This window comes from Sphaerodactylus townsendi, linkage group LG03 (assembly GCF_021028975.2).
Source record: "Sphaerodactylus townsendi isolate TG3544 linkage group LG03, MPM_Stown_v2.3, whole genome shotgun sequence".
Classification (NCBI taxonomy): Eukaryota; Metazoa; Chordata; class Lepidosauria; order Squamata; family Sphaerodactylidae; genus Sphaerodactylus; species Sphaerodactylus townsendi.
In genome coordinates this window covers 75323152-75346944 of record NC_059427.1, presented here as the reverse complement: position 1 = coordinate 75346944, position 23793 = coordinate 75323152, and the positions used below count along the sequence as shown (strand labels likewise).

At 40.4% G+C, this 23793-nt stretch overlaps 1 protein-coding gene across 5 annotated transcripts in view; it reads right to left on the bottom strand.

Annotated features, from left to right (window-relative positions):
• The window catches only part of EBF1 (EBF transcription factor 1), a 422414-nt gene that overhangs the window by 116986 nt on the left and 281635 nt on the right, over positions 1-23793 (bottom strand). For 3 of the 5 annotated variants that reach the window (XM_048487679.1, XM_048487684.1, XM_048487680.1), the window contains exon 8: positions 20042-20183. In XM_048487679.1, coding sequence (XP_048343636.1) covers positions 20042-20183 — 142 coding nt within the window. The remainder of the gene's footprint in view (positions 1-20041; positions 20184-23793) is intronic. The other 2 variants (XM_048487682.1, XM_048487683.1) reach the window with 1 other exon arrangement.

Genomic DNA, 23793 nt, shown 5'->3' with positions numbered 1-23793 from the left:
TATTTTTTACTGCCTCTCATAGGGCAAAAATTAAGATACGTGTGTTATGGCAGCATAGGGTTCATCAGTTTGCAACTCTTTCTCAAGTACTGGGCATACTTGCAACATTTCTTATAGAAAATGAAGACATAAATATGGCCAAAAGCAAAATTGTACATGCCAGCTAAGTTATAAATAACATATTATGTATTGTTATCAGCAGAATGTGTTTATGTCTGATAAACAAGTATTATATATATTTCAATGTTCCAAAATTTATGTTTTTCCCCCAATCCCCCCAAACATTTTCCCCATGACTTCAAAATGTGTAGAACTCTTACATTCCTGCTGTGCAGATGTCTCAGGGTAGGAGTAGGGTAGGAGAAGATCTTTACTATTAATAAAGGAAGAAATAGCAGAATAGGTATCACCTATACCACATACCAAATCCATCAGTGGCAGTAAGTTGCACAGGACACTATTCTCATGCTGCAAGTTAACATTCCTATCATAATACAATAATGCACAGTTGCTGGTGCTCAAAAGACTAGGGATGCTTTAACATATGCTAAATACAATGCACTTCAGTAATCATTTGCAAGTAGATTTGGTCATTTTACACAGTAGAATCCAATTGCAAAGTGCACTGAAAGTGCATTCTTCAGCCTGTGTGAATGGGCTCAAGGGTATGAATTCCTAGTATAAATTACCATAAATATGGCCAAATAAAAGTGTGTGTGAGAGAGAGAGAGTGTGTGTGAGAGAGAGAGAGAGAGAGAGACAGAGAGACAGAGAGAGACAGAGAAAGAGACAGAGTCTTATACTCCCCCACCCCGTAACTAAATAGTGCTCTCTGAGTTCAGTTTTGCCTCCTTTTACTGATATGGGAAAAAGATCGCTGTGGTGTGGGACCCAAGGCTCAAAATAAGCATTATTTCCCCTTCCAGTCTGCCTTTCCAAGAATTTTCAAAGTCCTGATTAATCATCAAACAGATCTCCCACTGTTATAACTGATCTCTAGGTGACAGAGATCAATTCATCTGGATAGCCAGCGTGGTGTAGTGGTTAAGAGCAGGTGGATTCTAATCTGGATAACCAGGGTTGATTCCTCACTCCTCCACCTGAGTGGCGGAGGCTTATCTGGTGAACTAGATGTGTTTCCACACTCCTCCATTCCTGCTGAGTGACCTTGAGCTAGTCACAGTTCTTTGGAACTCTCTCAGCCCCACCCACCTCACAAAGTATCTGTTGTAGGGAGAGGAAAAAAGCTTGTAAGCCACCTTGAGTCTCCTTACAGGAGAGAAAAGTGGGGCATAAATCCAAACTCTTCTTCCGGATAAAAATGTCCACTTCAAAATGTGGACTTTATGGCATTATATCCCATTGAAGGTATTTCCCTGCCTGGAGTTGGCAACCCTATACTCAGGCCACAGTAATTCATGGAAGTATAAACACTATTTTAATACAGCCTCAGATAGCTAATATTGGTACAGGCTCTATGAATACACCAGAAATATGAACATGTGAAATCTCAGGAGTGTTCACCAAATGGTCTTTCCATATTACTGAGAAAGTTGAAATTTCACACTCTAGTAGAAGCCCAATAGAGGACATATTTCCAACAGCTGAGCTGAAACTGTCTTTTAAATTTCATTTTTACTTTTGGTAATGCTGAAAGCACCCTGAGTTTGGTGTACTTTTGGCTCTTTTTTAAAAAAAATTCTGGAAGCTAAAAGTAAAAAACTCTTTGTTGGGTTTTAAGACCCAAGGAATGATTTGGTCCCTGAGGTCACCCACAGGCCATAATTCAGCAAATATGTTCATAATAAACAAACTTGACATATAATAATCCTTTCGGCAATTAAGTGGAAGTCCTCAAAATTCTTGCTTTCCAGTAATCTTACGAAACTAAACTGAACTGCTACAAAAGAAAAAAAAACATTTTAATGGATTTTCTGTTAACTCCCATTTAGACCTTGGTAGCACTTTCCTACACAGTTTTGAACACTATTTTAATTATGCTAATAATTATGCTAAAATTACTATTTTAATTATGTTCATTACTTACATGGGTAAGGTCTATTGAGAAAATAAAACCATCACAGGGGTTAGGTTATGGGGAGAGAGAGGTTATGAATTGTTGGTGAAAAGGAAACAGAAAGGCAGGGAACTAAGCAGTAGAAAGGAAGCAGGAGGAACAGGCAAAAAAGTCCATTGACTTCTATAAAATTAGAAGAATATCACTCTGCTTAAGATCAGACTGTAAATTTCATATAGAGTGTCAAAATGCTTAGCCGTACATTTGGTTGCAGACAGCAATGCTCAATCACACTTCTATTCAGACTATAATTCGCTCTCAACATATGAACAGCACCAAGAAACTGAAAAAAAATAACAATTCAAATTTTGTTTAAGAGCGGACTGGAAATACTTGGTATATGTACTTCCCTCCTACACCATTCATCCATTTTCTTTTTAAAAATAAAATTTAAAGGAAATTCCTAAATACTGCTGCTCTGTTTGTCAGACAAACATTTTGTCTGCCTGATTCAATACTGATCATGCTTGGATACTAGCACAACATTGTGGGCAAGGTGAAGGATCTAGACAACTATTACACTATGCCCACATAGTGTGATAGTTGTGTCTCTAGATCATGCTTGGATCACTTGGATAGTAATGCTATCTTTTCTAACATTGTCTTATATTTTCTGAAAAGGTTTGGTAACAATTTTCAAAATTGCATTTCATTTTCAAATGCAGGCTAGGCTGGAGAAGAGAGAACATGTATGCTTTTTTATTTATAACCAGCGGGGCCCGGCCACGTGTTGCTGTGGCTTATTGTGGTGAAATGGGAAAGGAACAGTAGGAGCAAATCAATTGCAGAGGCCAGCAGTACACGCTCATGGAAACGCACAGGATGATACTGTGCTATATTGATGTGTGTGACCGCATTCCTTGGTGGGGGGAATGGAAAGGCACCCCTCCCATACATCTAGGCTGGCTGGTCACGATCCTTTACCTGGGAGTAAGTTGGGGTGGTGGCAATGGGTGTTGCTTCTGAGTAAACCCTCTGAGGGGCGTGACTCAGCCATTCAAAGTATGTCACGGTTGCTTTACCGAGCTTACTCCTGAGTAATGCGTGCCTTGGAGGCAACCTGGTTTCCTGAACTGTAACCTCAGTATTCAGGGACTCTAGGCAGGCTGGCTGGGCCCTCCCTCCCCTCCCTTGCATGCCACCCCTCACTCTCTCCCCTCCCTCACTTCTCTTCCCTTGCATGGCACCCCTCCCCCTACCTCCCTCCTCTTTCCCTTTGCTAGAGTGGGTGGGTCATATCCAGATGCTGGTTCCCCTCCCTCCCCTCCCTTGCATGCCACCCCTCACTATCTCCCCTCCCTAACTTCTGTTCCCTTGCATGCCTCCCCCTCCGTCCCTTCCCTCTCCCATCCTTTCTTCCCTTGCATGCCACCCCTCCCCCTCCCTCCCTTCCATCTCCCTCTGCTAGGCTGGGTGGGTCATATCCAGATGCTGGGCCCGCTCCCTCCCCTCCCTTGCATGCCACCCCTCACTTTCTGTCCCCTCCCTCACTTCTCTTCTCTTGCATGCCTCCCCCTCTGCTGAATGAGTATGAGAGTAGGTGTGTTGTGTGGTAGCAGTGGGTGAGGCACAGAGATTGAAAGGTACCTGTGTGTGAGGAGGGGAACCCCATCTGACATCTCACACGGCAACGTATGTATGTGTTTCACTTCCACTCGAGTTATTGCTTATGTACTGTTTTCACTGTTCATATCTGGCCATTCTAAGGGCATGAACATTCTAAGGGTGACAGTTACACACAGGCAGCTTCATGGCCTGGTGCGCCAGGAAAAAGGTGTTTTGCCTGGCTCAGGTGTGTTGTCTGATAGCGGGAGGTATGTAAGAACACAGTCAGGGGAATGAGTAAGGGTCTGTGAAATTTTCAGAGCGTTTGGGCCAGCAGGTGCGGGGTTATTCTCAAAGCAACAAACGCATGGTTCCATTTTTATATATATAGATTTCATTTGTATATTTTAGTTTTTTCTGTATAAGATGATTCTTGTTCGTGTGATCTGCTCAAGGCTAACTAGAGTGATTTTAAATAAAAGACAAAATTGAGTAACCATTGGGTGAAATGCAAGGTTTCCATCATGACTTGAAATAAATTTCTGACTTTTCTTCAGTCAAGCTGGAACTTGTATAGAATGATCATTGAAAAGACTGAACATTCTTCACACAGGTTTCATGGTCAATGAATTGCTGTAAGACAATCAAAGAGCCTTTTAGTATCTATGTGCCTGTTTTAAGTAAGCCCTCTTCCAAAGGGTGGGCATAACTTCACAATAAATGGAAACTTCTGTGTACATACAACAAAGTTAAGTAACGCTTGGAGAAAAACTGCATGTGGAGGACAAAAGAACAATGTTTTATTTAAGGGATGTGCATTTGGAAATTAAGTAATTAAAATCTGATCCAAACAGATCCTGCTCATTAACCTTGGGAGTGAATCTGAATGATATATCCTCCCATTTTTGGAACTGAATTAACGAAGACACATTGTGCTTTTTCTTTTGGCAGTACCACAATGTTTGCAGGTGCATAATTTTAATTTCCCATTTCCCCACACCATCTTTACATTAACATTTCCCTGAATGGAGAGAGGAAAAAGAAAGGAACCAGGAGATAGGGTGACTCTGCCAATATGTACCTTACATCTATGCTGTCCACTTAGCCCATGTTTCTGCCACAAAATATGATCCCTTGTTGGCATTTCTGTGTACAGAGTTCTCTGCAATCACTTCCTGCCCACTGATCCTCTTGTCTCCCATCCAGTCCCCTGCTGTGGACAAGTAAGGTGTCTGACTTACAAAATAGTGGCTAGACCTTCCACCATGGAAGTGAACGGAAAAAGAAAGAAAGAAAGATTAAAAGGGTAACCTAACAATTGGTTAATTTCGGATTTAAATGGGGGGGGGCATGCCTTTCCTCATCCTGAATTTTGGGGGGACTTTCCTTACAAACAAACAATTGGGCCACACAGTCTATAGAAAACCGACCCACACAGTCCAATATCTACAAAAAAACCTCCCTTGACCTATGACAAAAAAGGGGTAAAATCAAAACTCTGGTAGGCCATGCAAAACAGATCTGCGAACCTCATCTTCTCACTGATTAACTGAATCACCTAGACTGAGATCTGTGACAGAAATCAGAAGAGCTATAAAACCAAGAGAAAAATATAGGATTGGGGGAGAACAGCTCCCTGCAGGGAAAGTATTTCTCCTGTACATCAAGGAAATCACAAATCAAATGGGAAAACTGATAGAAAAACATAACCTTCAAACAGTCTTCAGACCCACCAAAAAATACAAGTGCTATGGTCAGCAAAGGACAAGAGAAACCCCAAGAGTCTTTCGCATACCATGCAGCTATAGAAAAATATATATAACGAGTACAAAAAAAAGCATTTTAACAAGAATGAAGGCATGAAAGGCATTGTTAACTAATCCAACCTGAGAAACCAGAACTAGCTGAACATGCTGTAAACCAAGCTGGATATAAGATTTTATTTGAAGACACAGAAATTCTTGACAACCCCACCAGCTACCATGTCAAACTACACAAGGAAACTATTGAAATCCACAAACACCAGAACAGTTTTAACAAAAACAGTTTCAACAAAACCTGACTACTACTAATAAAAAACACCAAAAGGGCCACTTTTAAAAAGAGAGGACCACTTTTTAAAAGAGAGGTAAATGCTGCTGTTTTGTGGAACAATTTTCTCTCCCTCCCTCATGGATCCTGTTGCCCAAAATAGGAGATAAATTGTCATTAATTCCACGTTTAAGAGCATTTAGGATCATTTTGGTTAGGTTATATCTGAGTGCATATCCACATTCATTCCAGAGTTATGAAAAAAAGGATCTGGTTGCTTTATGTGAGAACATCTTCCTCCTTGTCTAAAAGCCACATTAGGCAGACCTGATTACTGATGTAATGCAGTGTTGCTGTTGCTGTTGTTGTTTTTTAACTGCAGCAGTAGAGCATATGGATTAGAGTCCAACTTCACACATCTTGCCTTATTGTGTTGAGAGTTGCCTGTATGAAGGATTCCCCCCCCCCCCCCCAGCTCTGTGTACAAATGAGAATTTCTATAGACTATCTACTTGAATTTTAGGATCTCTTTGTTGTAGATTATAGAATGTCATCTCCATTGATCAGGAGACAAAAAAAAGGTTTATATAGGAATGTGTTTCCCATTGAAGCCCAAACCCAAACTCACAATAAAACATTAAAGAATCCAAACAATGTCTTAAACAAAACAAACCTGAACAAAATGTCTGCACACATTCTAATTATAAATATTCATATATTCAGAATCACACCACAAAATTACATCAGCAGACTTACAGAAATGTTTTCTCAGGCAGTGCAGGTAGGATCGAAACTCTTAATACTATATTAACTTAAGAATAAACACATTGATATAAAAATAATCAGAAATTAATTATACATGTAATTGTTTATGATGCTTCTTGTACAAAGATCTGAAATCAGAACACTTTTTAAAAATGCATTTGTCAGTTTGTTGAACTAAGTATTTTTGTCTGATTCTGACTCCTTGAAAGTAATAAAAAGCACATAAAATGTAAAAGAATTGTTTGTTTATACACACACACACACACACACACATATTGTTAGGGAAAGAGATATGGTAATCCATACTCTACAAATAAAAAATTCAAAAGCTCCATTTTTTCTTTGGATTTCTCTTCTAAATAAGAGGATACCGACGAACGCAATTTAATGCAATTTTCCAGAGCCTAGGAATCATAAAGTCAAATATGAACAAGTCTACTGGAAAATCTGTGACACTAATCTTGGCCTAACTTGCATTTTTAACAAGCGCTGAATGTGTACGTTAGATAATCCAGATGGCCACAGAGGAATCATCCTGATAGGATTAAACCTTTGTACTCAACTCTGCTCCATCTGTTCTCTGAGGTTTGTCTCTACCTATGAGAATATAATTTTGCAGTCTCTCTGTGTCTTGCAGCATGAGTAACAGCAGCAGTTTAAAAATACACACAAACACACAAGCACAAATATACTCACACACACTTGAGCACCTATTAGTAATGTGCCATAACTGTAGTTTGAAGTTTATTGCCGAAGAAACATATTGGTTTTATTATTCACCTGAAGAACAAAGTATGTAGTATCTAAATTTAAACAAAAAGGATGTTTGTTGTTGTTCAGGGACTTGTTCAATCCATTAAACCATAATATCACCATAAATACACCAATGAACATACAAGGGTACAAGAAGCAGAGAGACTCTTAATCTTTGAAACTATTATATGTTACTAGAATGCAGGCTACAGTTCTAATTTGATGATCTGACTGCTAAATATTCCAAATCAGTAAAAGCAAGCAGTTATTTTTGCTCCTCAACCCAGATGTAGAGGAAAGGTAAAGTGATCTGACTGAATGTAAAAAAAGTTGAAAAACAACAACAACCTAGCTTTGTACAACTGAATACTTTTCCATTCCATTATGGAATGGCTGACTCTCTAAGAACTATCAAAATCACTGGCTTGACATTCATTGTTTTTGCCCACAAGATACAGAAAGGATGCATATTCATGATCTACTCAAATTCAAGCTTGGGCATGATCAGTGACAGCCAATAGCAAGACAGAGGGTTATAGCAAGATTTAATTTTTCAGAATCTGTACGTGCAGACATACGTACATTTGTGTGTGTGGGGGGGGAGGGGAGTAATGATGTTTTTAAAAGGGAAAAATACCCTAAGGTTGCATAACTTGAATGGTCAGAACACCTTGCAAAAATGAGTACCCTACAAAAGAACAGCGCAGAGAAAAGAAAGCAAATTGATACCAATAACCTGGAGAACTTGCTTGGGTGTCAAAAGATGAGGTTCAAAATATGTTTATGGTCACACTCCAGACATTTTACCCAAACTGCTTTTCGAGCAACAGGAAAAATTCCCATCAGCTGAGAAAGCTTCATGGTATTCAGTGTTCATCTTTGTACTTGAATAGAAGTATGAAGAAGCTCAGTGCACTTGGTCCCAAATTGTTTAATTTGTTTTTCAGTGTGCAACTATAAGAGTTCATTATTTTTGACCACCTACCAATGATATCACCATGCTGGTAGAGGTGGAGCAAGGGGAAACTGCGCCTAGGGCATGCGCGCGCCCTGAGCCCCTGCTGTGGTGCCGCCTGTCCCCGCCTTGGAACGCCCCTGGAATGCCCCCCCATGACCTGGCCTATAGCGAAGGCTATAGACAACCTCTTAACTGTGGCTAACTATAACCTGCGTTTGCAAACCTACATCAGCCTCCAGCAAGAAGTATTACAATCAACAAAATGGTAACAGTGTACCTTAATTAGTCTTGAAAAAGGAAAGAGGAAAAATTTTAAAACACGAAGGCAGAAGTAAGAGAGACTGTACAAACCCATTGTTCACTCCTGATCTATGAACCATAGTTAAGAAATTGGGAATGCTACATCTGTACCTCATCTGGTTCAACTTGCTTATTTTGACAAAGATCTCATCTTTCTAATGGCGTCTGCAGTATCAAATCAGCAAACTACATTACAATTTGATAGGACAGAGCTGTCAAAAATCAAGAAAATTTTCTTCATAGTCTTGAAATGTAGTTGGTTGGTGAAGAAGTACATCTATCCGCATCGGTGCACAGTCTGGGTGTGATTCTGGACTCCAGGTTGTCCCTGGAGGCCCAGATTTCTAGGACCGCCCAGACGGCCTTTTGCCATCTTCAACAGGCACGCCAGTTGGCCCCAAATCTCTCCAGTTCTGACCTTGCCACAGTAATCTATGTAACAATCATCTCTAGACTAGATTATTGTAACTCGCTCTACATGGGCCTTCCCTTGAATTTGGTCCAGAAATTGAAGCTTGTGCAGCATGCAGCTGCTCGTCTCCTGGCAGGGGTTTTGAGCTAGGACCATATTACACCTTTATAATTGGCTGCCAATCGAGTACCAGCCATCTTCAAGGTTTTGGTTTTAACCTTTAAGGCCTTGAGCAGTCTTGGACCCGTGTACCTGAGGGACCACTTCTCCCCATATTGCCCTAGGTCCCTCCACTCCTCAGAGGTACACCTTCTGAGAGTCCCCGGTCCAAAAGATGCTTGGCTGGTCTCAACGAGGGCCAGAGCTTTTTCAGTCCTGGTCCCGACCTGGTGGAACAAGCTCCCCCCAGAGATCAGGGTCCTGTGGGTCCTTAGTGAATTCCTTGGGCCTGTAAGATGGAGATATTCCGCCAGGCGTTTCCATCTTGCCAGCCAGGCTAAACCCTCAAGTTTCTTCTACGGCCTCCAGTGGGTCTAGTTATGGAAGTCGTCATCCTGGTTTTTAAGTTTTGTTGAACTGTTGTGTTGTTTTACTGGTTTTAAATAATTTATATATTGAAAGTTTTTATTGAAACTTTGCTATGTTTTTGTTTGTATGCTGCCCCAAGCCCTTTCAGGAATGGGTGGCCTAAAAGTCCAATAATAAATAAAATAAAAATGATGATCCTGGCTTTGCTTTTAAAGAAACTCTCTTTGTGGGCACCTATCAAACAGTTCCTGTCTCTCACAAGAGTTCAAGGTTTCCACAGTCTCAAGTCTTGCTTCTCTGCTCCAACTGCACTTCAAACTCTGCTCTTGACTGAAACATATTCTGTATTGTAAAATATTGCACCATCGTAGGACATGAGCATCCAAAACAAATAGGCTTGCCCAATTGCCTATTCTATGAGAGCCTAGATCACGGAATGCAAAATGGGAGGGAAGAAACAAGAGAAAATGGATGAACTGAAGGTATCATCCTATTCATTCACACTGCATGGATTCATGGTTAGCTGTTCAACCGTGTCACAACACAGCAGGGTTGTCAACCTCCAGAGGGGGCTGGACAGCTCCCAGAATTTCAGCTGATCTCTGGACTATAGACATCAGTTCTTCTAAGGAAAATGGCTGCTTTGGAGAGTGAAAGTAATTTGTTCCTCCCTTCCCCATTTCATATTCTACTTGGAGTGGGAATGACCAAATGAGCTGAGATTCCCTTAAATTCAAACTGAAGGCCTAACTAATTGTGTTCTTTTCACACCGTCCCCATTTACAGGCAATTCGGCATGTAGTATAACTTCCTTGCTTAGAACTCACTTCCCAGGAACACAGATTCTGATTAGGATCATGAAAAGGAGGGCTTAATTTATATCATTTTCCCCAACCTAAAAAGGCCCTGTAGGTTCTATTAGCCCTGTGGGGGAAACCACATGTTCTTCTGAACGGCATATGCATTTCTGCAATGGAGCAATCTATTTTAAATCAAAAGGTTAAAGCCTTGTGCACCATGGTTCTGATCCAAATGAGTTCCCATATGCTAGGAATTGAAATTTTGGTGCCGCTAGCCTAAAAAATGCGCCCCCAGCAGGCCAAAAACCGAAAAAACACTTTAAAATACAAAAAAGTCACAAATGGGGGGGAGCTTCGGCCATGCAATGGGGGGGTTGAACCCAAGAACCCCCCTTACCTACGTCCTTGCTTATGGCAACACCTTCCACCATATCCCCATCCCCAATCCTCCTACTGGTTGCTAAGTTCAGCCTACCAACCCTAACATTTATAGCCATTGGCTTGCAAAAACTAATTTAAGCCTAAATGTTATCTTGTTATATATTAGAAAGTTTATAAAATGTTTAAAGCCAGTAACTCATTATTTCAGGATTTGTTTCAATTCTCACATTTTTATATATCCGGAAGGCTATGCAACTCAACAAAATATAATTATTACTACTAATACCATTATTATTGATGGTACCATATTTTCATTAACAGAGCTCTCATCTAGTATTACAGTTCTCAGGTAAATCTTAAATTTTGGTTTATAGTATATTGTACTATTGTGTATGACTGATATTGTAACTACTTTGGGTCCTATTTCCCAGCAGCAAGGCGGGTAGAAACATTTTTAAATTAAAAAAATATATCTGAAACCTGATTTAATAAACTCATAAGATTTCAAAGCATCAAGACTACCCTGTAGTCCATGGACCCCACCCCCCTCCACTCAAAGATCCTTCATCTTCTGTCTGTCAGACACTAGGAATGAATGACAGAAAAGGGTTTTATAACTGCCCTAGTATTGGATGCTAGTATTGGATACTGCCCAACATGGACCAATAGAAAGGTCCTGCTTATTTCCTCTTACTCTAAAATGTTTGTCAAATCTGTGGGATCTACACTTTGTAAATATGCTCAGGGTTGCAGGTTAGCTATTACTGTTTCTCGAGGATGGCACTGAATCAAGACAGTTGCCAAAGAGCCTCAGCAATTTCACATAGTGCAAGGGGAAGCAGGAAGGGGAAAAAAATACAACCCTGGCCCTTAAAAAAGAGCCATTTAAACTGCTCATCAGTTGTCAGCTTGACAAGGCCACTTGAATATATTCAGGAGTATTTGCATAAACGCTCACGGTGAGTTCACCATGGCTGCTATCGCTAATGGTACATAAAGTAATTTAGTCACTTCTCTTAGGCATCCTGTCAGAGTGATGAGCACTTCCTCTTTGCCTTGTTGCATATTAGATCATTAGATAATAAAGTGTTAGAGCATGCAAGCCGACAGGGTCTCCAGCACTATAATTTTGAGACTACTGCATTATGCTACGGAGGGGGACACTAAAAGAGAAACCAATTGTGCAATTGCCTTTACATTCAAATAAATACAACCCACAGTCTGGAAAATTATTCTGAAGCAATTTTACTGAGTTGCTTCTAAAACTTCATACGTGTGTAAAGTGAAGCATGGCTGCCCCACTGAGGCTGGATTTCACCTGCATTACATCTTTGCCTTACCAGTTGCAGCTGAAAGAAACATGATGTTTTAACTGTCCTAATAACATGCAGCACTTTACCCTAATGGAACTGTGAAATCACCTGCTTTGTATACTTGACAGACAGTTTAACTCAACGATCCCCAACCTTTTTGAGCCAGTGAGCACCTTTGAAGTTCTGATAGTGTAGTGCACAACCATAAAATGGCTGCTGCAGGAGGCAGAGCCAGCTTCAAAGTGGCTGTCCCAGCTTACCATCAGTCACACATTGAAGATGCTTGTGCTGTGTTGGCAGCTATTGGCAAAGCAATATCTTTAAAATTTTGTACAACTAATCAAATCTCCTTGTCAGGTAAATGCTTCAACCAACCCCATCCATTTTCTAAAAGCACTTGGTGGCACCAGGAAAGGTGTTGGTGGGTGCCATGGCACACATAAGGCAATTGGGGACCCCTGGTTTAACTGTTCTTCAAAATCTGATAAATTATATTTTTTCCTCTCATCCTTCACTTTTATTCCATGTTACTTAGAGATGATTTATATGTTATTATACCCTCAAGATGGAGCTTGCTTCAAACAACCTCCAGATGGCAAGTTCTCTCCATCTGTAATGTGCACAACGTTTACCAAGTACATTACCATTACTGCTCACAGGTTATACTCAATAGGGGCAAATAACTCTCCTCATCATGGGGTCAATTCCCATGAACAGACACATAAATATTACGGTCACTACAATGAGTGGTCCTAAAGAGGCAAAGCTATACATATATGGTGGCCTGGTGAGCAGACTAGGTATTATATTTAAAGATTTCTGTACAGAATCTGTACAGAGTCTGCACACAGTTGATGCTAGATGACCATTAGAGGAGTTTACTAATTATTCACTCCCACATTGCATAATTTGATTTTTAAATAGTACTGAGGTGACTGGGAGACAGGCAGTAGTATTTCATACATTTTTCAGATGGCAAGTGTCCATGCTTGGGGAGGTGATTGAAATAATTAATTTATTTTTGAGAACATTTTTATGTTGCTTTTCCACATAATTTAGCTTCTCCAAGGTACCAAACTATTAAAAAAAACTTAAAACAACTTTTAAAAATACATATTATTAAACTAATTAAAAAGAACAATTAAACAAAACAAAGAGAATTAAAATATAAACAATCAAAATATATAATCAAGAAGGAGCGGTCAGTGAAGGAATGCCAAATGAAACACCTGCTAGCAGAAGACAATGATCAAAGGGAGATAAATCCATAATTTTGGTGCCACAACTGAGAAAGCCCTTTCTCAGGTTGCCACCCATCTAGCTTTGGGTGGTGGAGACACTCAAGGAATGACCACTGAAGATGATTATAGTGATCATAGTTCATATGGAAGTAAGTAAGGTATGATTGTTCTAAGTGCATAGGGTTTCAAAGATCAGCACCAACATATTGGAAGCTGATTGGGAGCCAATGGAGGTGGAACAAGACAGTAGTGATATGGTCCCTACATCCATATCAGTCAGTATTCTGGCTGCCATATTCTTTAGTTTCTAAACTGTCTTCCAAGTCTTCAAACTTGTGCAGAGCACATTGCAGTAATCTAATTTGCCACAATCAAAGGTGGTTCACCATAAAGAGATGATGTATTGTTCAAGGCTTTCATGGTCAACATCAACTGGCTGTTGTGTATTTTTCAAGCTATGTGATGTGGGCAGGTGGTTTTAGCTCCTAACATATAACCCATATCTGTGGTTGGCATCTTCAAAGGCATGTCACAGTAAGGTGTGTTTTTCTCCATTGCACAGTGTGGAGTGATTTGCATGGCTGGGTATCTGTTTTGTCCTTCTCTCAGGTGCACCACACTCCCTCCCATCTTCGAGGAGGTCAAAAACACACACCCAACCGCACAAATCACTCCACTCTGTGCCATCTTACTGTGACATGTCTCTGAAGATGCCAGCCACAGATGCAAACCACAAAGAAGACAAAAGCTTGCAAAGATCCAGAAAATCCTCCCCAAATCAAAAATGGTTGCAGCTGGACTATTAATATTAATGCTGTCAAAGAGTGCATGATATTCAGATTTTATTTTATTTAAGCATTATCAAACTGCACATCCCAACAGGGAAGATGTGTAGCCCAGTGCTATGTGCATTCATTCAGAAGGAAGTCCTAACAATCTAAAGGGATTGTAGTCTCAAGAAATTGGGCATAGGATTGCAGCTTTAAATATCAAAAACTTTTGATGTGGTGCAGAAAAGGCCTTTGTATGTTACATGGTGATTCCACCTTCTAAACAGGGGACAGCCTTCTGTCTATGTTGCATGCTCCCAAAGCTATTGAAGTCAATGGGAAATATTCCAATGGTCTTTCAATTTGGGGTTATTGAGGCAGTAATCTCTTGAAAAGGTGAACATTTGCTAGCAGCTTCCAAACTGTCTTACCCAGCTGAATGTGAAGGATTTGAAAAGAGGGCAAAGAATGCAATGTTAATGCCCGTTTTAGAAAATAATCGCATAAATACATAATATATTGCTGACTAATATAGGCACTCGTATGTCAACCTCTAGTAGTTAATTTATTCAATCCCCCACCACAAATACACATTCATTATCCTAAATCATGAAAATATGAGAAATATCTACTGTAGATAGCTTTACTCCAATTAGCTTTGCATCCCCATTTTGGAGAAAGGTGGGATATAAATGAAATAAGTAAGTAAATACCTACGAGAATAGGAATATATCCAGTATAAGGAATTCAGTCATTTAGTGGCAGATATTCAGGAGGACTTTTTTTTAAGGGGGAATAACTGACTGTCCTTCTTTGACATCAAAAAGCAGGGCTTTTTTGGGAAGAGGAAATCTTAGACTATCTTAGATAAATGGACAGATGAATTTGGTGTGCTTTTCTTCCAACTAATTGATAAAATAACAATTTGTACATTCTTTAGTAAAATCACACAAAAGTTATGATAGTAGTTTGTTTATTAAATTAAATTGTTGGCAGGGTTATAATGAGATCTATAACATAAATTATAGTATAAAATGGCTCAGGGCCTACATAGAAAAGTATAGCTAAATAAATACAGATGTAAGTTACGTTTATATAATAAGAAACACTGCTGAGCTACGAATGTTAGGTTAGAAAGTACAACGATGTGGCCAGGGACATAGGTATAGATTTTGTATGGGGGGTAGGGGGTGGAGCCACATCCCCACCCACCCCTAGGGCATGGCCACGCCTCCCCAAGCCCCGCCCCCAGCCTAGCGCTTATAAAAGCAGCTCTCCAAGGCCGGGTATGGCATACTTCCCTGCCCTGCCCTGCCCTGCCCTGCCCTGCCCTCCCCTGCCCCCCACCAGCTGGGTTCCCAGCCGGCAGCTGGCAGTTCCTTCTGCCCTCCCCTCTGGGCAGAGGCATAGAGGGAAAATGGAGCCCGGTGCAAAATCTGAGTTTTGCGCCCCCCTCTCCCCCGGGCAGCTGCTGTGATGCTGGAATCCCCTCCCAAACAGCATCACGTTCAATGGTGTTTAAACTAGAGAGCCCAAATTCTCCTTTTAAATCCACCTTAAAGAGAGAATCTGGGGTCCCCAGTTAAACAACATTGAAAGTGATGCTGTTTTGGGGAGGATTATCCCCCACTGTGAAACAGCATCACGTTCAATGTGGCATAGTGGTTAAGAGCAGGTGCATTCTAATCTGGAGGCACCGGGTTTGATTCCCTGCTCTGCCGCTTGACCTGTGGAGGCTTATCTGGAGAATTCAGATTAGCCTGTGCACTCCCACACAGGCCAGTTGGGTGACCTTAAGCTAGTCACAGCTTTTCGGAGTTCTCTCAGCCCCACCCACCTCACAGGGTGTTTGTTGTGAGGGGGGAAGGTCAAGGAGATTGTAAGCTCCTTTGAGTCTCCTACAGGAGAGAAAGGGAGGATATAAATCCAAATTCCTTCTTCTTCTAAACTGAGGGGATCTTCAGATTTCTCCCTTTAAATCCATGCCAAGGGGCGTGGATTTAAAAGGAGAGTCTGGGGAAATTTGGGGGGTGCCTGCTGTCAGGGGTGCAATTGTTAAGCTAGCAGCACCAAACTTTTAGGGTATCTTTAGGAGACTCTCCTAATGATACCACCCAGGTTTGGTGAAGTTTGGTTCAGGGGGTCCAAAGTTATGGACCCTCAAAAGTGTAGCCCCATCTCCTATTACCTTCCATTGGAAACAATGGGGGATGGGGGCACCCCCTTTGGAAGTCCACATCTTTGGACCCCCTGGACCAAACTTCACAAAAGCTGGGTGGTATCAGTAAGAGACTGTCCTGATGATACTTCCCAGGTTTGGCAAAGTTTGGTTCAGGGTGTCCAAAGGTATGGACCCTCAAATGTGTAGCCCCCATCTTCTATTAGCTTCCGTTGGAAACAATGGAGGATGGGGGCACCCCCTTTGGGAGTCCATAACTTTGGACCCCCTGAACCAAACCTCACCAAATCTGGGTAGTATCGTCAGGAGATTCTCCCAAACAATCTCTGAAAGTTTGGTGCTGCTAGCCTAAAATATGAGCCTCCTGCAGGCCAAATACCGAAAACACTAAAAATGTTTTAAAAACCTACAAACAGGTGGATGGAGCTTCGAACATGAATGGGGGGGTTGAACCCGAGAACCCCCCCTTTCCTTCGTCCTTGGATGTGGCCCTGGTTCACTGTGAATTTATCATGTGTTCAGCATTGGTGTCATCACCATTGTGTGGGAGGAGCTACTTTACATACATGCAAAGTAAATTGGAGGAAGAAAAATTATGACCTAGTACTGATGCAAAAGAGAATTTCTGGTCAGCACTGATTCAATTAATTATGGAAAATACACATTCACCGTGCAGGGTTGGTTACTTTTGGTTTTCTGGGGTGATATTTAGTTTTCCTGAGATTAATCTCAGCTGGCTTCTTTTGAAACTAACCAATCACCCAGAGGCTGCATGGGGGAATAGTACTTGCATTCACATATACTAGCTTGAGTGGGGATTGAAAGTGTTCTTAACCACAGACAAATAAATGTTTGCATTCTGCGGAAGATCTGTCATACCAGTGATCCTAGATAAACCTCCCCATGTGGTTTTACCAAACTACTAAATGTGATTTTGTTTATTACTTAGCAGTTTTGAAGGCAAAGTTCACAAAGGACAGTTACTGCAAGAAACTATAAACATCAACTCAAAGCAAAGTCCCACTGAACTCTGTTGAGCCGATATTCATAGGTTCTTGTTATATTTATTGTACAGTCTTATATATGACTGCTGTATTAGAACTAGGTTTACACAAAATCTATACAACAAAAGTCTAGATTTTTATTGCTTCCAAAAACATTAATAAACAGTATTGACAAGTTAAGATCATTTTAGTATTACTGAGAGTTCAAACAAAAATAGTGTAATAATAATAATAATAATAATAATAATAATAATAATAATAATAATAATAATAATAATAATAATAATATATACACCCTACCACTCATCATCATCACTGCCATCCTGAAAAAAAACACTAGGGCAGCCCTTGAAACATCTTCAAATTGACAAAATTAACATCTGTCAAATTCAGAAGGCAGCCCTGCTCGGATCCTCAAGCATCGTAATACTCACTACGCTGATACATTACAACTTCCTAGGCCAGTGGTGGCAAACCTTTGGCACTCCAGATGTTATGGACTACAATTCCCATCAGCCCCTGCCAGCATAGCCAATTGTAGTCCATAACATCTGGAGTGCCAAAGGTTCGCCACCACGGTCCTAGGCCTCTGGGTGAGGCTCGAATTGTAATGAAGGCCAACAACAAGCTAAAGATCTAGCAGCTGTGAATCTACCATAATAATAATAATAATAATAATAATAATAATAATAATAATAATAATATAGTCAAGTATGTATCCCCTGTATAATTAACCTCTGACAGTATTGCTAAGCTTTCCTGTGGAACTGTAATGGCTAGTGATCACGTATTTTAAAAAGTTAAGTTTGTATTAGTTACAACAATTAACAGTATGGCACAGCTTGTAATAAAAGCCAGAAAATTATTTTTGCAAAGCACAACTGCCAAGATTCACACATGGAAGATCAGATCAGTTCTACCACAGAATATTGTCAGGGGAAAAGGAAAATTCTAAACTCAGCACCTAGATTGCATACATAATTTATTCATATGTATTATTTCAAAGCCATTAGGGATAGTTGGCTCTAACCTACTGGGAGTGGGTCAGTTTCCTGGAAGGTCTACAGCAGTCAAGCCAAACTCCCGACCCCCATAAAGGTAATTCAGCTCACACCTGGCCAATAGTGATGACGACATAAACAGCCTTATTAATTGCATCTTCTCATGTTGCTACTATCCACATCTGGGCCAGATGGCTCTGCAGTCAGGTGTGGTCTGCTTCCCCCAATCAGTTGGACTGGCAATTGTGGAGGAGCCAATGGGCAAGCCTACTTAAATTTATTATTCAAATAATCGAATAATAAATGGTTATTGCAATCTGGGTCTTAACCAAAGCAGTTCCTGAACTAGTTTAATGGATTTAGTGGCCCCTGGTATTCATTCAGAAAATTCTTAATAAAGTAACAGTACTGAAGGCCTTAGAATTGAGCAGCAAGGCTAGTCATTATTGAACACCTGTTTTATGGAGCTTTACCACCTGGCCTCTCTTCCACAGAGCTTTTGAGAAAGCTTTGATTAAGTAGCAATGCACTGTTTATTTTTGCTGCTGTTTATTATTTGCATTATTGTGGTAGCTCTTATCTGATTTGGATGTATTGATCACAGTTTGTATTTTATTTATTTGTTTATTTTGTTGATATCCTACCTTTCTCCCCTGTGGAGACCCAAAGTGGCTTACATCGTTCTATTTTATCTTCATAATAATATTTACAGTAGGCTAGGCTGAGAACGTATGACTGGCCCAAGGTCACCAGACAAGCTGCCATGGCAGAGAAAGGTTTCAAACCTGGGTCTCCCAGATTCTAGTTCAATAGTCCACTATACCACGTTGGCTCTTTGAGAGCCTCCATTAACAGCTTAATATTGAACTAGGATTCTAGGAGATCCAGGTTTGAATCTCCAGTTCACGAAAGAAGTTCACTGGGTAACATTGGATCCATCACAAACTCTCAGCCTGAGGAGAGAAAGGAGGAAGGCGAGCACTATTTTAAGCCACTTTGAATCCCAGCTGGGGAGAAAAGTGCAATATAAATTAATAAATGCTTAAATGCAAATTATAATTCAAAAGGATTAATGGAGAAATACAAACATCTTTAGTAAATAATAGTTATAATTGTTTCCCACTGAATTAATGCAGTTGTGAGCTTTAGATGGAAGCGACCACAAACTGTGAAGTCTTTCCATCCTGACATTTATTTTAAAAACTGTCACAGTTAAACTGGAATTTGGGAGCAGTGAACTACCAAGAAGAGTGAAATTGAGGAACATAATGATTAAAAGAATAAGCAACAAGTTATCCCTATAACTAGATGGATCATGTAAACGTGGCTGTACAGAAACAACCTAATTATCTGTAAACAGGAGTTTAACAGGAAAAGGGAATTCCTGAATTCTACTACCCAGTGTTGTTACAAGGAACCCCCATGATGAAAGTGCTACGTGTTTCTTAAAACTTGACTACTTTATTCTAGACCTGTTTTTGAAAACTCAAGGATGGATTCACACAACTGCAACTACCATGCAATAGTCATGTATTAAGATTATTATGTGCCACAATGAGGGAGTGCCAAAGTCTTTGCAATAGTTTGTACATACATCTGGAAGTGTGCTTAGAACATTCTACTGCAACAGATTAAATATGGGCAAACGATGTGCACACTGGAGTGCCACAGATCTTGCTCACAGACTTTTCAAATAAATGAAAACCAGCCATAAATTTGGGAAGTGTGAGAAGCTTTCCCACAACCTGCTTATTAGTCAATATTTCGTGAATAGGCTTTGTGGGACCACCCAAACACTACTGAAAATTCTGCATTAGCTTTGCGCCCTATACTCCTCTTAAAAAACAATCTGATCCCTTTATCCTTTGATTTTTTTAAGGATAACTAGCAATGGGGGGGGGGGGGAGACACACACACGAGATTGAGTCCAAATAAACCAGCAGTTTAAAGAAGCAATGGCAACCAACAAAAAAAAATGCCTACCATGTTCCAGATAAGAAGGCGTACCTTCCGAAGGATCAAGCCTTCGAGCCCTCCGCCCATGTTTGGAGTTGTTGTGTACAAACATGTTATCTGATACTGCCAAGACATGACCATCCACATTGACTGTTGTAGATACCACGACCTATGGGTAGAACAGGAACACGAAGAAACACTTTAACACAATTTTTAAATGAAACAGGCGCAGAGTGTAATAAACTCAGAACCTTAAATAACAGCTGGGAGCTGAAGAAAATTGCAGTGCTATTTCACATAATAACTAGTGCTTAGACTGTACGACTCTAACAAGAGGTGCTATTGATGAGAGGGTCTTTGGCATCGCAAGCTTTTGATGTCGCTTTAAGTCAATTGCACAGTTTGTAGCTGTATGGCAGAACATGCACAGTTAACCATCATTTTAACAACAAAAGCTTTATTAGCTTCTCTTTTTTTAAAGAACTGGCTGTATTTTGCCTGACAATATCCTATAGCTTGCACACCAGAATAGATAAAGCAGTTGTCATTACAAATGGGAGATGATTGAAAAAGAATAGGGAAGCAGAAGTTTGGTTCGTAAAGTTGGGATGGCAGCAGTCACATGTATCCCACTGTTACAGCCGAAGCTGCCAGGGGTGTTTGCACATCTCCAGTTTGTCCAGAACAAGATCCCATCATTGTAAGTAAGACATTTGGGAACAGAAATGAATACCTCTTTTCAAATGCAAGTAGACATGTTCTTTAATAAATAATCAGGTTTGATTTGATTCATACACTTTGTGAATATTAACCTTCTAATTCAATTAAACAACTGAAAATGGAAAACATTTTTACTCCAATTAGTAGGAAACATGGGATTACACATTTATAGAATCTAAAACATTTACAAATTCAGACTGCAAACGCAAAACTTATCAGCAGACAAATTCTCCAACACATTTCAAATAAGTTTCAAATTTGTAACAGGATACCTGAAACAAGTGTAACTGAAACAGCTTATTTTAGGTAAGTGACAGTGGGCTACTTAAAAAAGGTTTTTAAATAATAAGATGAAAATGCTGTCTATGGCCCCTTCCGCACACACAAAATAATGCGTTTTCAAACCACTTCCACAATTGTTTGCAAGTTGATTTTGCCATTCCGCACAGCTTAAAAGAGCACTGAAAGCAGTTTGAAAGTGCATTATTCTGCATGTGCGGAATGAGCCTAAGTGTGATGCAGCTCTTAAAAAGCATCTTATGTATCATTGTTATCTGGAAAGCCCAGATCTGTCCTTGTCCTTACTTGAGCTCCAGTGACGTCCTATGTGACATAAATGAGGCAAATTTGGAATAGCTTTGGCCTTGTTGTCCAGACTTCTGGCCAGACTGAAGTTGCACTATAATTAAGAATTCAAGATACTCAATCCTTCATCTCTCCCAATACAGTTCCTTCTCTAAGTAGTGTACCCAAAAAATACGCAGTGTGAGGGTGACCTGGCTGCGACATCTGTCACTCCATTGATCGCTAGGATAGATTAAACTGATCTGGCTTGCTAGGCAGGTGTCCCCTACCTCCCTCACCGCTTCATGTGCATCCCTCCCTAAGCTGCGCACTTGGTGGAAGAGGACAACCATCCCAGATAGGAGTGTACCGTTCTTCGGTCAACGGTATACAATAGCTGCGTTCCCCTGCTAGAACCTACAAACGAGCTCCTTTCTGAATTAGTGAGAACTCATAGTCTGCAGCAGGCTCCCTAACATGGTATCTCCCATTGCTTCCCTAAAATCTGTGATTGTGATAAACTTTTTTTACTACTGAAGGGATGCCCACAGCCTTCTATGAGTTTTGGGATCTACCTTCATTTTGAACTAGAAACCTTCCCCTTAGTTTCCAGGTGTTCTAGAGGTAGCATGTGTCTACTGCTGTGAGGTAAATTTGTGGTGCACAAAGAGATATTGAGATCATTGAGACTGGATTAATATGCATACAATTAAGAAGATTTAAGATTGGTTTTAAAGGAACAAATAAGCAGCACCAGGTAGACAAAGTAGAAATCTGGCTGAGGCAAAAATATTTAAACTGCTTTGACTTCAGAAAGTAGTTAGGACTTTTCTACAATGCTTTCAAACTTTTACTAACTAGCCACTAGGCTGGATCCTCTCTCACAAATAGGATTCCACCCACACCAACCCACTCTTTCTCCAGTCATACTAAATTGTACCAGGTCTGCCCATCACCAGAAAGAGGTCTAACAGTCAAGCATTATCTTCTTTCCCAGAGCCAGAGCTAAACCACTCTGACACACTACCAGGCAGAGCTCTCCTTCACCTTGTCTGCTCTTTTTCCTGAGCCAGACCTGATTGGATCACTGCCCTTTCCCTGAAGCAGAACTCAGTTCCCCCTTTCCCTGTGTTCCCTCCAACATATTGAAGATGATTGGATGCTGGAGCAGCACTCCTTTGGCTCATCTGAGTGGCTGATTGTCTTCAGGGGCAGTACAAAAAGTGGGTGGGGTCACTGTAAAACAGAGCTTGTAATTGGCTGTCCTCATTCAAATGAAAGAATTTTCAATGGCTCCAATAGCAGTTGCAGGTATTGAAGGATCACGAGGACAGCTAAGCACCCAAGCTCATGGTTCCATCCCTCTTTTTAATTCCCCTTCCTTTTCCTCCACCTCCAGCTTTCCCTTATGTCATTATATTCTTCAATCTGTGCCCCCCACACAGCTTTCCTTCCTTTTGTATTCCTTCTTTACAATTCCCGTTATGCGATTCACTTGCAAAGCAAGGAGAACAGTATTATGTTTGGCTCTGCCTCTTGAAGTAGCCATTTTGGACTACTGCTCACTAATCCGTCTTAAAATTCCAGAGGTAAGTGTCCACAGATTCAAAAAGACCCAGGATTCTAAATTTGCAGGTGCCTTCAATCTGGTGCTCCTGTATTCTGTTTGTGGCACATTGTGGTCCGGATTGTTCAGGTTGCTTTGGGGGAAGGGGCTGTAGTGGCAAAGACCCAGCTGAACTGTATTTCCTACTCCAAAATTGCAAGTAACAGCATTTGCAAATACAGTAGACCAACAGCTACTGCAGTTTTCAGCATTCGTAGTCTTCTGCATATTTGTTGTCTTATCCTTCCAGTACTGTTTTTTTCCAGATGAGACTCCAGCAAAGAAGTATATTTGGGTTCTTTGTTTATCAGTGTAAAATTCCCCAAATTCATTTATCTTCGGTTCTATAAGAAGTTAATGTACTATAGGCAGCTAGATAGCACAATACAGTACCAGATATTTTCAAAAATGTTTTGTTACAAAAGGAAAAACATGGTGACTCTCATACTTCATTGTGATCTATTATTATCTTGCCTAATTTTGAAAAAAAGAAGAAGATTGGAAATGGCCCAGAAGCATTGAAACACAACCAACTGTGTATTCAAAACTGTACATCCATTCAGCAAAAAACTTAATTCATTAGAAGGGCTATAGGGAATTAAAATGTCAAAATGCAGCATGGATATTTTTAAAAGTGCTAAATTCCTAGTGCTAAATGAATGGCCATGTTTTCAGAAGACTGCTCCAGAAATCTGCTATGCACATCTATACCCAATAATTACATTCTTGTTCTTGCTCTTAACATTCACACTAACAAAATTTCTGTCCCACTGACACTCAAGTTGGTCCTGAGCATGCTGCCTAGTCACAAGCCTGTTTCCCATGAATAGACACTGCCTTCCAAAACTTTGGCGAAAACAATAAGAAGAAATGACCTACACTTCTCCTT